This window comes from Miscanthus floridulus, chromosome 5, assembly GCF_019320115.1.
Source record: "Miscanthus floridulus cultivar M001 chromosome 5, ASM1932011v1, whole genome shotgun sequence".
NCBI lineage: Eukaryota > Viridiplantae > Streptophyta > Magnoliopsida > Poales > Poaceae > Miscanthus > Miscanthus floridulus.
Genome location: NC_089584.1, coordinates 136125585 through 136140506, shown reverse-complemented (window position 1 = coordinate 136140506; position 14922 = coordinate 136125585). Strand labels below are relative to the sequence as shown.

Below are 14922 nucleotides of genomic sequence, written 5' to 3'. Positions count from 1 at the left end.
AGAACTTTGGGCAAGTGAACGGTGTACCTGTGCCGATGTTCGCTCCAGCGCCGCCGCCAGTTGTAGCTAGTCCAGTGAGTATGAATCCATATTGCTTCGACTAGTGCTTTCATTAGATGACCCACTCTAAGCGCCTGAATCTCTTGTCCTTTATGCAGCTTCCGTCGGCGGGTTCGAATAACCCATCTCAGGCACAAGCAGGCGGTGCCGAGTTTCCTTCACCAGGCACTCAGTTTCCTCCCCACCTTTAGTTTGCATCTCTTTTTCACCGCTTGATGGACATGTGATGCACTGTGATCCACTATCGACTTGTTTCGATGGTAATTGGACCTATTATGTTTGTGATGTCGTGTATGTGAGGTATTGTATTCGCGATGTGATATATATGTGTGGGATTGAGTTTGTGATGAGATGGATGTGATATATATGTGCTATATTGTCTTTGTGATGCTTCAGATGTGATATATATCTTTTATATGCTGTGTTTGTGATTATAGAATCAAAAAACAAAATAAAAAAAATTAATTTTTGAGGCTTTGCCGGGTGCCCTGGCCCTGGCACTCGGCAAAGCTGGGAATTCCTTAGAATTCCCAGCTTTGCCGAGTGCCAGGGCCAGGGCACCCGGCAAAGTTTTTTCAAAAAAAAAATTCTTTGCCGGGTGCCCCATGACCTGGCACCCGACAAAGAAATTACGAAAAAAAATAAAAAACTCTTTGCCGGGTGCCCCTGCGGTGCGACACCCGGCAAAGAAATTATAAAAAAAAAAATCTTTGCCGGGTGCCTCCCCGGCACGGCACCCGGCAAAGAAAATTTGAAAAAAAATTAAAAAAATCTTTGCCGGGTACCTCTGACATGGCACCCGGCAAAGCAAGGGATGACGGAGCCGGCGCCATAACGACCACTTTTCTTTGCCGGGTGCCGGGTTTGCACTCGGCAAAGTCTTTGCCGGGTGCCCGATAAAAAGCACCCGGCAAAGAAATCTTTGCCGACTAACTTTTTGCCGGAGGCTCTTTGCCGAGTGCTGCACCCGGCAAAGGCTTTGCCGAGTGCAAAGTAGCCTTTGCCGGGTGCATTCGGCACCCGCCAAAGCGCCTGAATCCTCCGAGCACACACTCCAGAATTACTGTGATAACTCAGGGTTCAAGGTTTCACCGTGCACGTAAAAGATACATATTGCTTACGCATAGTATCAATTTCTCAGATAGTTTAATACATTTCTAGAGAAATTGGGGTAGATAAGCAGTTGGAGAGAGCCAGAGACGGAGAGAGATGGAGCAAAAGAAATTCACACTTTGCAGAGACACACAACTTGAGAGCTTTGTGACACAGCTCTGTTCCAGAAGCTACATTGTTAGGGGAGCCTCCGGGAGAGAGATCGAGATCAGAGTGACAAACGTAAAAACACCATAGAAATCAACACCAATCCGATTCACCGACAAACTAATAATTCAGTAGGCAGCCTCATTTTTAGGCTGTTCATCGTCCCAACCAGCAAAGCCTCGACCGCTTCATCCGCACACGCGCGCATGCAGCCGCCTACACCTGGCTGGCGACGACCTTGCTGTCGGCGGCGGCCTTGTTGGTCGTGGCGTCGGCCAGCTCCACGGCAGCGGCCACCTTCTTCGCGTCCTCGACGTCCGCGGCAGCAGCGGCCTCTCCCTTGCCGACCGGCGCGGCGGGGCCCTTGTTTTTCCGGTAGATGAAGTACAGGATGAGCTGCACCAGGCCCAGGAAGCTCCCGCACCCGTTCGGGATCTGCACGCACGCACAGACAGCGCGGTTGCAGCGGCAGTGGCTGCGTTAGTAACGGGCATATTTGGACTGCATGAAACTGACATGATTTCATGATGAAAAATTGGAAAACTTGGCCTAAGATATTTCATCGTAGTTTGTCGCGCTGGTGTACTGAAGTGGAGTGCAGTTTGTTTACTAGCATTGCGACAAGAAAGAGCGCGGCGCTGTTCCTCTGCCTGGTCCAAGAGTCCTGCGTGCACAGGGGCACGGCGGGCCATCGGCAGCGCCGGCGTGCGCTGTGCCTGCGCTGCCTCTGCCTGTGGGTGGCCACCGCCACGCCCACGCTACTGGCGCCCATGCCCGTGCATCGGCATCGGCAGCGGCAGGCATGTGCGCCTGGTTGGGCGGGACACCGAAAGGGCAACCGACGCCGGCCCGGGGGTACTGTACTGTACTGGCCAGAGGCGTTCAATGCTCAATGGCAACAGCTAGCGGTGCAGTATAGTACTGCAGTCGTTTCCAAGTACCCATCGGACGACAGGCGCGCGGCACGTGCGTACGGCCGGCCGGTGTTCAGGATCAGAGAGGGAGAGAAGCCTGCGTACACTGACGAAGGGGTCGCGGCCGAGGAGGCCGTAGATGAACCAGGAGGTGCCGCACAGGAACACGGCCAGGGAGAGCAGGAACGGCATGAACTCCACGCTCTTCGTCTTGATCACCAACCTCTGCACACACGCACAAGCACATGCTTGTTAATTAACTGATGTCGTGGATAGCAAGAGCCAAGGACGCCCGGTCGCAAGCTAGCATCGATCGTTGCTTACCATGATGGAGAGCGGCGATGCATACATGCAGATGGAGAAGATGGTGGCGGCGAGGCCGCAGAAAACCTTGCGGGCGTTGCCATGGAGGGCCAGCAGCGAGACGAGCACCACGGTGGTGAAGATGGAGGCGACGATGCTGAGGAGGCCCAGCATGCGGAGCCTGGCCCGCCGGTTCACCGCGAAGATGAGGAAGATCACCACGTAGATGACCTCGATCACCGACCCCGTCCCGTTGATCGTCGACACCAGGATGTTGTTCGGGGACACGAACGGCAGGCCGTACCTGTATGCATATAAATTTCACACAAACGAATCAACACAAAATTCAGACGAATGCATGATGATTGATGAGCTAGCACATCGATCTTCACATGCATGCAAGGGTTCGTGAAAACCAAATGGGACGCCTTGAATTTTCTTGCCCAGCCAAATCCTCCATCATCATAACCAAAATCTTCCATCAGCATCATAACCAAAAAGAAAAGGCATGAAAACTATCTGTTTGGACCTACAATACAAACACTTGAATGTGAAGCTGCATGTGCGAGCACAAGGGCCGCGAGGCCCACAAGTCATCTCCATCCTGGCAATGCCGACAGGCTGCTCCCACGGGCTGTGGTGCAGTGCAATAAAACCTTTTCCCTTTCATTGCAGTCGTTGTCACAGTGCTGGCGAGTGGGTTGGCCAGAGGCTACGCTAAGAGCCAAGTGTTTGCTTCATCCAGGCCAGCAAACCATGCAGCATTTCTGAAATGTAAAACTATACTACACGCCGGTTTTACTGGTTTAGAGCCACTGCATAATATATATCATGTCACAAGAATACAAAAGTACACAGTATCTACTGTATACTGATTAATCTGGCCACTCTACCATTCTTTGCAGTGTCATAATATATATCATATCACAAGAACCCGCTGAAGAATAGCTAAAGCCTCTAATTAATCTGCGAGTCAATTTACTGAAGAAACAGAAATGATGCGAAGTGCTCATCGAAAGGTCGTGTCTCTCTGAGAGCAGTTAGTTACCAAGCTGATAGGAGGCAGTTGAGCAGCGTCATGTTGTAGGGCACGCCGGAGAAGTCCTCCGTCGACCGCTTCCTGATGATCCTCCAGAAGGTGACACTGCAAAGAATTCGCCAGATTTTCTCACCGGTCAGAGGAAACAAACATGCGCCGTGCTGTGCTGCCCCTGACGGCGGAGGCAGAGGAGGCAAGAAAAAGGTGCGGCATGGCTGTGAAGAAGAAGAAGAAGCATTCCGGATGGAGAAAAGATGCTTAGATGCTTGTTTTAAAAAAAAATGAAATTCAGAGTTTCACTAGAAAGCTAGGATTGAACCTAAAAGATGCTAAAACCTCTCTCCCCACTCATCCATTCTCCCCTTGTTCTAGTCTTTGTCATGTAGGAGTAGTAAGTAATATATTGCTTCTCTGCTTTCATTTTTTTACGCATGGACGCGGACAGTGAGGAACAGAAGGATTCAGGTACATGGAATCAAAAACTTACACAGGCGACAGGAAGAGGAAGAGCGCAATGACATTCCCTAGCAAACAGATCCAATAGAGATTAGACGAACCCACTAAACCACAGCTCAGATAGGTGCAGTATTATACAAGAACAAGAGAAGACCATCATCAGCTAGAGGCAGCAATGGCATGATGACACTGACCAGAAACTCCGAAGAAAAACTTGGCGATATGCTCCATCTCGGACTACGGCCCTTCAACTTCTTCTTTGCTTATCGCTGGCCTTGAACCCTCTGCTGCTGGCAGTGGCGGATGCAGGATGGGAACACAGAGGAGGCTAAATAATAAAGATTTAAGACTAAGGCTAGAAATTAATGGTGATTTGAGGCTAAATAACCAGCCCCTTTGGATCCGCCCCTGCCTGCTGGCCTGAACCCAAACAGAGCAGAGGTGGAAGAGAGGGGGTAGTGGACTGGACTCCTTCACGGTCCAGGGGAGGACACCCAACCAGCAGTTAGCTAGCTCTGAAAGGTTGGTGGGCGCGCAATAGCCAACGCAAATCCGGTGTGTTTGTGCCCGTGTCACTTGGTGCAGCAGGAAATGAGCGGTGTGGCGTATATATAAAGAGCAGACTGCAGAGGAAGGTTGATCTTGGGAGGTAGAGGTAGGACCGACCGTAGGAGAAGAGGCCAAATACGTACGTATATGGTGTCTGTATGAGAGTTTAAAGTTCGGAGGGAAGCCCATACGTTCTTATCTTCCTTATTAGTCAATTTAGTGAGGAGTCAAAGTGCCTGAAAACTGTCATTGTCTGTGGTAAATACGTACGTAAGATAGACAAGCTACACACGCAGCTTCCTGTACTGTACGGCAACATGGAGAAGTATGCGTTATGCGTACGTGTCTCTGCAACACTCGTGCGTCGTCCTACCCTGATGATGATGGCTTGGCACGCAACGGAACGGAAATCTTGTTAAGTTGCTAAACAGGAGCAGGAGCGTACACTTCTGCAGCGCCAACGGCCAAATCCTCGGAGTAAAATGGCAGAATGACGAAAGCAGCAGCAGCAGAATTCGCGTTTCGGCTGCGGCCTGCGGCCCCGCCATGTGGCTACGGGCTACCCTACCCGGCCTCACGGGACAAACAGATCCCCATCATGGGCCATGGCCAACTGACCGCTGACGAAATGGGGATCCTGCCGAGCACGTACGGCGTACCGTTCACGGGAGGATCCTCGTTACGCGGTCATGCGATCGGTGGCGAGCGTTACGTGGCACCGTTCGGCGGCGGAGGACCCGGAGCAGCGAGCGCGGCGGTGGCCACGGAGGGTGGAGCCGCGTGGCTGGAGGCAGGCAACACGGCGTTCCGCGCGAGAAGGCGACGACGACGACGACGCCGGCGCAATTCACGGCTGTCCCGTCCGCGTCCGAGAGCGTTTTGCCGATCCAATCGAATCCCCTGGTCGCAGCGCGGCGGGTGGGCGGCCGGCGCGTGTCCTCCTCCGATCCGTCCGGTCCTCCCTCGAGTCCTTAAACCCTCCCGGCAAGTCGGCAACGAGGTGTGCACCGCACGCTACTGCAATCCAAACCTGGCGTGTCAAGGCGTCGACAACAATGCAGGGTAAAGCTCCCCCTGCAGTGCAACAAGAGCGGCGGTGCACCGTGCACTGGTCTCGACGGGACGGTGGAGGGGCTACTGTCTGCTGTGCTCAGCGCTCAGGTCAGGCATGCATGTGCCATCTCCTGCGTAGACACAGGAAGGCGCAGAAAAGAGGTCACTCGTCACCTTGCATCTGCCATCTCCTGCACTGCGTGCGTATGCGTATATCCCTACCATACCATGACCCATGCCAGCGCTCTGGCTCGCCCTCGCCTTGGCAAAAGTGGCCGGACATGGTGACGCATCTGTTGTGCCCGCCTGCGTGCCCACAGAACATATGCGTTCCACAAGGAAGGTGGTGCCCTACCCCTGTCGCGGCCGTGCCTGCTGCCTGCCTGCCTGCTCCTAGTAGCCCCCTCCTACACACACCCAAAGACAGTTCTGTGTGCTCCTCACCAAACTACTTCTGGTGGGAAGAAGAAGAAGAAACGACTCCCAGCACTGCACACACACACGCCTGTGTTGCTTGCCTTGAAAAGATAACGATCACAGAAATTCAGGGCACCAATTGAGGGCACGGTAGCACATCTGTGAGCTGTGATCAGTAGCCATCCATCAGCTTTGTTTACTTTATCTTCATTTGTCTTTGGCGCGATGTCCAGGCGGTACAATGCATCACTAGGAGTTGGTCCAAAGCTGCTACTGCACACAATCGCATTCGGAGAAGCCAATCAGCATCCTTCATGTACCGGATGAAGCCCTTCATCAACGGCTAAGTGGAATTTGGCTACCGAAATGATTTGCCCCTTTCGTGTGCAGCGCAGCAAGGACCGATCGTTTTCAGCTCCTGTCCGAGGCCGCTACGTAGAATCATTTCGTCCTAGAACGATAAATGACGCCGGTACATGTACATGCATTGCTTGTGGCCCTGGACAAAGCAAGAGAGGCCAGTCCATCTGATGGCGCTCTGCGTTGGCAGCATGCAGCGGAACCAGCAGGGACGGATCGGACGGCGACGACGGTGTGTGTCAATGTGTGTGTGCGCGCGCGCGCATCAGTGCATACACGGCGGGATGGCTGGTCGCTGGATATGTATCAGAAATTCAGACATCATGTGTGCGCTGCCGTATTGGCAAATTGTTGCATGCCAACCCAATGATTCGACGTCTTATCCTCCACATGCGATGCGCAAAAGCTTGCAGGCCCAGATAGATAGATAGCCTTTCGGTTTGGCTCTCTCCGTGTACATATATGCGTGGGTTTTGATTGATGCATAAAGGTCGTGTCATGCAGTTCAGCATATCTTTCAGCACTTTATCCCCCCTTGATAAACAAGGCGCGCTCTGAAAAGGAATTGCCTTTTGTTTGGAGCAGATATTTCTTTCGTGCGGTGACGGGATTCCCTCATAGTCTGTAGTCCTCGCTGTACCTTTAATGCACTATATGATCCCTTGGATTTTCGATATATATATATATATATATATATATATATATATATATATATATATATATATATATATATATATATATGGAGAGTATATTCGGTAGCCAGCTATAAAATAAATTATTCTGTAGCCACTTCTATTTACGATAATGTCAATACATATTTACGATAGTTGGGTTACTATAACACATGGGGATATTTACCATAACGTTATAGTAAACCACTTAGTAAGGAGTTATTATAATATCGTAAATTAACATAGTAATTATCGTAACTCAAAGTGGCTACAGAATAAGTTATTTTGTAACCAGCTATAGGGTAGTATATATATATATATATATATATATATATATATATATATATATATATATATATATATATATATGTGTGTGTGTGTGTGTGTGTGTGTGTCATTTCATGAGAAAAGATTAAATCTAGATAAAACTCATTTTTCTCTCTCTCTTCTGTCATGTCATCAAAAACATCTACGTGACAACCTATTTAATGTAAATAAAACTCATATGAAACTTTCGACTGGCCTTAAGGATAAACGGCGTACTAGTTGCTTGTCCTAAATGCTATTTATTTATATAGAGAAACAAAGGGAGTAATTAAGTAAGAGTACGAGAGAAACCGGCTGAGCTCAAAGTTACTCCTTCAGAAACACGTTTAAACAGGTGACAATTCAGTCAACTGATGGATCCAATATATATAGTCTCGTTGGTACGTTCATAACTTCATACGGAGTATATATATACATTGTCCTACGTCACCGGATTGATCAGGAGACTCTAGTACAGTACAACCTGCTAATTCAGTGTACTGAACACTCGTGCTGCGTAATATACGTCGTATATGGAAAAACACTATTCGCTGGTTGGGACTGGTGTTGGTTTGGGCTGGCTGGTGCTGGTTTTTTGTGAGAGAAAAACACTGTTGGCTGGCTGGTTTGGGCTGGCTGAAACCAACAAGCGAACAGGCTGATAACTTCATAAGGATAAAGTTCGGCACGTACGTACACGCGTGCGTCGGTAGCCCCGTATGCGTGCGGTGCGCGCGCTTTAATTATGCATCGGATAAGACTTGTCTTCCACAACATTACCTAAAATATAAGACTCATTTCAAGTTTAGACAGTGCTACATGTAAAAGGTTTCGTATCTATTTTTGATCTTCTCCAACAACCAAAAGAAAACCCTTTCTAAAAATATGTCTATAAGAGAGAGAATACTCATATTTGAGTTGTGTCTTTATTGTAACATAAAATAGGTCTCATGTATAGAAACTCTGTTTGAGGCTAATACTATTGTTCGAAACCTATTTTGGATACGGATGCCATACGGGACATCCATTGGAGACGGTCTTTGCCCAGAGATGGGCACGCATGCAGCCACGCACGTCGGCACGTAGGAACTTGTGAGGCGCATGCAGAGACGCCAGCACTACTCATCAACAGACGCGCAGCTACGGCCCTAGTGACTGTTGGCACTAGCTAGCTAGCCCCCGTTGCTTGCACCGATGCAACGCCGAGCAGAGGAAATGGCGGTCCTCATCCGCGCCGACGATCGTCCCACGGCTGGCAAACGTACACCGACTCGGAAACAGCAGGCCGGTGGGAGCATGTGTGTCAAACGGGTCAGATCAGGCCTGTCGATGGCGCCAGTGTGGATAGATGGATCGTTGGGTCGGTGGCAACTCGCGATCTGGATCCATCGGTTCGGGCATTGCCATTGCGCGCGGTGCAGCGGCTGATGCCTTGGCGTTTTCCTCTCCTTCGTCAGCACCGGCGGCCGCCGTGAATCGGGACGGGGACGGGGATGGGGACGGGGGTGAACCATGCATGGCTGTGTGCCGGCCCATGCGTATATGGCGGCATGCATGGCACTCGGATGGATGATCCATCCTAGGGTAGGTGCCGGCCGTGGCACTACGCCACGTTCTCACACTTGGAACGGGGCATTTTTACTATAGGGGCGGTTGGGGTTGGGGGCACCCCTATAGTGGGCGTCATCGGGCCCCATCAGCCCAGCCGCCCCTACAGATGGCACTGTACGGACGGCTGGTAATCTGAGCCGCTCCTACAGTGGAGGCTGATATGTAGAGGCGGCTCAATCACCAGTCGTCCCTACAGTGCCTATTTGTCTTTTTTCAAATTTCAAAATTTGAAAGGTTTAAATTTAGTCAAATGATAAGATAAACAAAATAAAAGTTGTAGATCTTGATGAGTTGAATAACTTTTGTATTCATCACTTTTACATCTGAAATCATTTAGGGTTTGAAAATTTAGTTTGAACTTGTCAAATTTTAAATTTCAAATTTTAATATGTGTAAAACATTGTAACATCCAAGTTTGATCAAACTTAAATATTGAAGCATGATTTTAGAAAATTTTAGAAAAAAAACCATCACATTTGGAGTTAGTACGAGGGAGAACAACTAGTTACAAAGTTTACTCACAGATTAAAAAGAAAAATCACACTGTTCTAGATGATCCTTACATGATCATAGTGAACAGTGTGATTTCTTTTTTTAATCTGTGGGTCAACTTTGTAACTAGTTTTTCTTCCTCATACTAACTCCAAATCTGATGATTTTTTTCCTAAAATTTTCTAAAATCATTCTCTATCAATTTATTTTTTTTTGGTTTTGTCAATATATACATATGAAAAGTTTGAGCAATTTAAATTTTGAATTTCAAAAAAATGCAACTTCAGACAAGATTTTGGTATCCCAAATGATTTCAGCTGAAAAAGTGATAAATACCAAAGTTGAATAACTCATCAAGATCTATAACTTTTGTATTGATCATTTCTTCATATGACAAAGTGGTAACGACATTGTTCACAAATGTGACACATCTCTCATAAGGTTTTATAAACTATATGAGACATGTGTAAGATTAGTGAATAATGTGTGCTAATAATTTATCAAATGAAGAAATGACCAAAATAAAAGTTGCAGATATTCATGAGTTGAACAACTTTGGTATTTATCACTTTTTATGTTGAAATCAATTTGGGTCTCAAATTTTGGTTCGAACTTGTCGTTTTTCAAAATTTCAAATTTGAAAGGTTAAATTTTTGTCAAATGATAAAATGACTAAAATAAAAGTTGTAGATATTAATGAGTTGAACAACTTTGGTATTCATCACTTTTTATGTTGAAATCATTTTGGTCTCAAATTTTGGTTCGAACTTGTCATTTTTTAAAATTTCAAATTTGAAAGGTTCAAATTTTGTCAAATGACAAGATGACCAAAATAAAAGTTGTAGATCTTCATGACCTCTACAACTTTGATGCTTATCAAATTCTCATTTGAGATCATTTGGTGTCTCAAAATTATTTTAGTAGTTTTGATTTTAATTTTTTAAAATTTTAATTTTTTCCCATTTTTAAAGGTTCAATTTTGCAATTTTAAACTGTTGTAGTTGTTTTAGTTATTGTATATGTAAATATATCTATAAAAAATAATTATAAAATTTTGTACTGTATTATTTATTATTTACATGTGAATAATTCATTTTGATTTAGAATTTTGAAAAAAATTCAACTGTAGGGGCGGCTTATAACCTCAGCCGCCCCTACAGTGCCTCTGAGGTATCCGGATTCTGTTCTCTCCGTTCGATCCTTGCAACGAGTGTCTAGGATTGGGTTTTCCGGATTCTGCTAGAATCAGATTCTCCTCGATTCTCCTTCTCTATAGCTTCTCCTCTCCTTCTCTCCGCTTCCTCCGGCTTCGCGTCCGAATCCAGTGAAGCAAATATATACCCAGCTTCAGCTTCTCCTTCCTGATTCTTCTCAAAGTACCTCGTCTCCTCCTCTCCTGAGCTTGACGCTTCTCCTCACGCAGAAACGCCGCCGCCTCCGCCTCCGCCCCTGCGTTGTCTTCCTCTCCCTCTCCCTCTCCCTCTCCCTATCTCTCTAGACGTGGCGCCGTGCAGTCGGGTGAAAGGTCCTTGTGTGGTTTTGGTAATTGAGTGACAACCTAGGTGGACTAATTATGTTTATGTGAGATACACAGGTGATTAGTCCACAGGTACATATGTGTGAGCAACATATGCCATGAAGGTGAAAATGGCTTGGAGATGTTGCAAAGCTCACACATGTGATGATGAAGGAGCTCATTGCACATGAGACATGACATTGAGTTATGTGATCAAGATGGAGAAGATCAAGACAAGACTTGGCTTGATGGATCGGTTGCAAGCGTGAAGGGCAAGTAGGAGGCTTTGGAGCGATGGACCGCGTGGCGGTGAAGCTTGAGCAAGACTTGGCGCCGATGGACGAAGGCAACGGTGAAAAACAAGTAAAGTCAAGATTGATGAACCAATATGATCACGTGATGATATGAAGTGGATCATATCATTGTTGATCATGTTGGTGCATGTGTTGCATCGACATTATAGAAGATGAAATGGAATGCGCAAGGCAAAGGTATAACCTAGGACATTTCATTTCACCGGTCATAGGTGTGTAGAGAAGTTTGTGACCGGGTTTAGCATAGATGGTCGTACTATCAAGAGGGGCAAACTTGTTTGCATATCGGTCATCTAGTGCCACTCGAGTGATCTAACTTTGCATCGTCGCTAGGATTGAGTGGCGTGGCAAGTTGAGTGGCTAATCCTTTGAAAAATAATTGTGAAAATGCTAACACACATACACATGATGGTATACACTTGGTGGTGTTGGCACATTTATAAAGAATTTGGAGTTGATGTGGATCAACTCGGCGATGGAACGGAGGTGAGAAGGGTTTGGAACTCCACCGACGAAGTGTCCACCCGTAGAGTGCGGACAGTCCGACGGTGCCACCGACGCCATGTTCCAAAAAGATAGGGTCTCATAGAGTGGACCAGACACTGGTCATGTAGTGACCGGACGCTGGGTTCCAGCGTCCGGTTAGAAGTGGTAGTCAGCGGGCAGGCGTCGGTCTTCGACTGGACGCTGGCACTGGAAGTGACCGGACGCTGACAGGGTGCATCCGGTCAAGGTGATGTGTGATGACGCAGGCAGAGCAAAGAAGCTAGAAGTGACCGGACGCTGGTGCTGCGTCCGATCGCGACCGACCGGACGCGTCCGGTCATGTCTAGTACCTTACTAGAAACGACCGGACGCTGGGGTTGCTGCGTCCGGTCAGTTCAAGCTGGAGCGTCCGGTCGTCAGATGACCGTTGAGATCGGACGAATAGCGTTTGAAGAAGGGGACACGTGGCGTGCATCGCACGACCGGACGCTAAGGTCCAGTGTCCGGTCGATCGGACCGGAGCGTCCGGTCGTCCTGAGTTTTGGCCAGTGAAGGGGTAACGACTCTATTTGTTCGTGGGGTTATAAATAGAAGCCAGGGTTGGCCTTAGGCCATTAGCTGAGCACACTAGAGCCTTGGTGGCTTGTGTGGTAGTGCTTGGGAGCCCTCCATCTCACACATACTTGATAGTGATTATCCGATTGTGTGAGTGAGCGATTCTAGTGCGATTGCATCGTGAGGTTGCATCGAGTGGCACTAGGTGATCGAGTTACAAGCCGGTGGTGCTTGTTACTCTTGGAGGTTGCCACCTCCTAGACGGCTTGGTGGTGGTCTCCGTCAAAGCCCGCAAGAAGCTTGTGTGGCGCTCCAGAGAAGTGCTTTGTGAGGGGCATTATGCTCGCCCCGCGGGAGCCGCGAAGAGCAACTTTAGTAAAACGTGTTATTGAGCTACCCTCACTTCTAGGGTAGGTTCTTGCGGCGCCCGACGTGCGGGCTTGGTGGATGATGCCAATTAGCCGCCGAACCACCAAGTGAGCGGTCGACACAACGGGGACTAGCGTGTTGGCAAACACGTGAACCTCAGGAGAAAAATCATCGTGTCAACCTTGTTCTTCCCGTTGGTTTGCATCCCCGTTACACAAGCTTACGAATACTTTCATATACATTGAGCTTGTGCTGTTGCTTTTGTAATTAGTTAGCTTGTGCAGCTTGCTAGTTACCTTCTTGCTTGTGTAGCATAGAAGTAGCTCCCATGCGTGGCTAATTTGGTTTATGTAACCTTATTAGTCATATTGCTTCGTTTGTGTAGCTAAGTAATTGCGCTCTCTAATTTGACATTGGTTGCCTTGTTATTGAGCATTGCTAGTGAGCTTAGTTGGCTTTGTGCTTTTGCTTACTAGCATGTGTAGGAGCTCCCTTGTTGCTTAAAGTACTAGTGGCATAGGTTTGTGTGACCTTGCTTCTAGAATTGGTTAGGAGAGCTCTAGCTAGCCCGACACCTTTGTTGCTTGATTAGTATTTTTGCAAGGTGCTAGTGAACATAGATAGAGGGGTGTAGTCTTGGCTAGTCCGATAGTTTTAATTCCGCACTTGTTTCGGTTAGCCAACGTGATTAAGTTTTAAAAAGGACTATTCACCCCTCCCTCTAGTCGCCATCTAGACCCTTTCACCGGGGCCTAGCACCGCCGCTACACCGTGCAAGGCGCTGGCGGCGCGACGGCGCCCCCCGGGTTGCGCTGCAGCGCCGCGTGTCAGCCCCGGTGGTGGACGTCCCCAGTCACTACGCGGCGAGAGCGGGCCCCAGCATTTGCCGCTGTCCTGGATGCCTCCCGGCGTGGCCTCCTCCGACCGTTTCGCATCTCCTCCTCTCCTCGACGAAACCCTAGGTGCCTATGCTCCATGACCCCGGATGCGCATGACGTCTTTCTCTCCAGTGGCGGCTCAGCTCGGTGGCCGGCTCTGGCAGTATGTCACTCCTCCACCCGGGGTTCCGCGGCGGCTGCACGCGGCGCCTGCACTGCACAGGAACCCAACCACCAGGTATGGATGGTTATGGCACTTCCCCTACTCTATTTGTGCTTCATAAAGTGTTTAGTTTGCTAGATTTGTTACCGAAGGTGGATAAGGGATTGGTGTTGGTGCATGGGGGTACTGTGCAAGTACTAAGTATGCATACCTATAAGACACTATATATTTAGAACACCTTATCAAATAGAAATCTCTTAAGAAAGTGCTCATCGGTGATTAAAAATAGCCTATGAACCCATATTAGCATGCTTCCTTCTAAAGTACAGGGGACCGAAATAAATCAGTACACAGGTACAATATAAAAAACAAAATGAGTTAGCAAAAGTAAATATGTAAATTGACTCTTTTCCTTCTAAACAATCATTGGTTTCAAATTTATGAAGTTTGTCTTGAATTTTTAAATAATCAATCAATTTTTGTGAAAAAATTCGTCCATACATATCATGACATTAAGAAGAATAATGTTCTACCCTTTTTATGGACTGCTTAATAAAACACTTCCTCTCCTCTGAATCAATTCATTAAGAATACCAAGGAAGCAAGAAACTATATACTATTAACACCTTGGCGCGACTACTTTTGTGTACCCCGAATGAATGTCGGCAAATTGTATCCTTAGATCCGTACACTAACTATTTTATCGTTGTTCTATCCATTGTAGTATATATTGTTAGAGAATTATATCAATTAGGTCCGTACCCCCATAATTGAAAACCTGGATCCGCCACTGGATTAGAGCCAGGTGTTTAGTTTGCTTCCTTTCTTGGCTTCATTTACGCGCACATGGATTCTGGTTGTACAGGCATGCCAGCACAAGGACTTGCCTCCCACCTAGCAGTAACGTGGATGCCATACTGTTTTGGGTGTACAAAGCTTCCATACCACTTCTGCATTTCAAGAAGGTAAAGCGTTTTTAGCATATCTCCTATCCATACTTTTCACTAGCCAAATGTAGAGCATAATAAACACTGCAAACTAATGCTGCTTATTTCCTTATCGTGTAGGTTGCCACGTACCTCAAGGGCGCGTTCATTGTTTGCTGGACGGTTGGTGTATAGTGGTACGACAGAACCTGCCTCTTTGCCAT

The 14922-nt window shown here is 47.6% G+C and overlaps 1 protein-coding gene across 2 annotated transcripts; it reads right to left on the bottom strand.

Annotated features, from left to right (window-relative positions):
* Positions 1-1270: 1270 nt before the first annotated feature.
* LOC136450892 (bidirectional sugar transporter SWEET1a-like) lies at positions 1271-4625 on the bottom strand. 2 transcript variants are annotated; one of them, XM_066451554.1, is made up of 6 exons: positions 4227-4625; positions 4064-4100; positions 3586-3681; positions 2559-2841; positions 2340-2459; positions 1271-1755 (listed from the first exon to the last, which is right to left on the bottom strand). In XM_066451554.1, exons 1-6 carry the CDS (start codon positions 4261-4263, stop codon positions 1537-1539), a joined length of 792 nt encoding a protein of 263 aa, XP_066307651.1. In that variant the 5' UTR covers positions 4264-4625; the 3' UTR covers positions 1271-1536. The 2 variants fall into 2 exon arrangements, with proteins under 2 accessions (XP_066307651.1, XP_066307652.1); XM_066451555.1 differs by lacking the exons at positions 3586-3681; positions 4064-4100; positions 4227-4625 and adding an exon at positions 2930-3555.
* Positions 4626-14922: the final 10297 nt, after the last annotated feature.

Bases quoted from the DNA above. Each gene is read 5' to 3' on its own strand.
- LOC136450892 (XM_066451554.1), bottom strand. From the start codon at position 4,263: ATGGAGCATATCGCCAAGTTTTTCTTCGGAGTTTCTG. The intron at 3,682-4,063 runs GTAAGTTTTTGA...AATTCTTTGCAG, and splicing joins TTCCTCTTCCTGTCGCCTGT to TGTCACCTTCTGGAGGATCA. The intron at 2,842-3,585 runs GTAACTAACTGC...ATATGCATACAG, and splicing joins AACTGCCTCCTATCAGCTTG to GTACGGCCTGCCGTTCGTGT.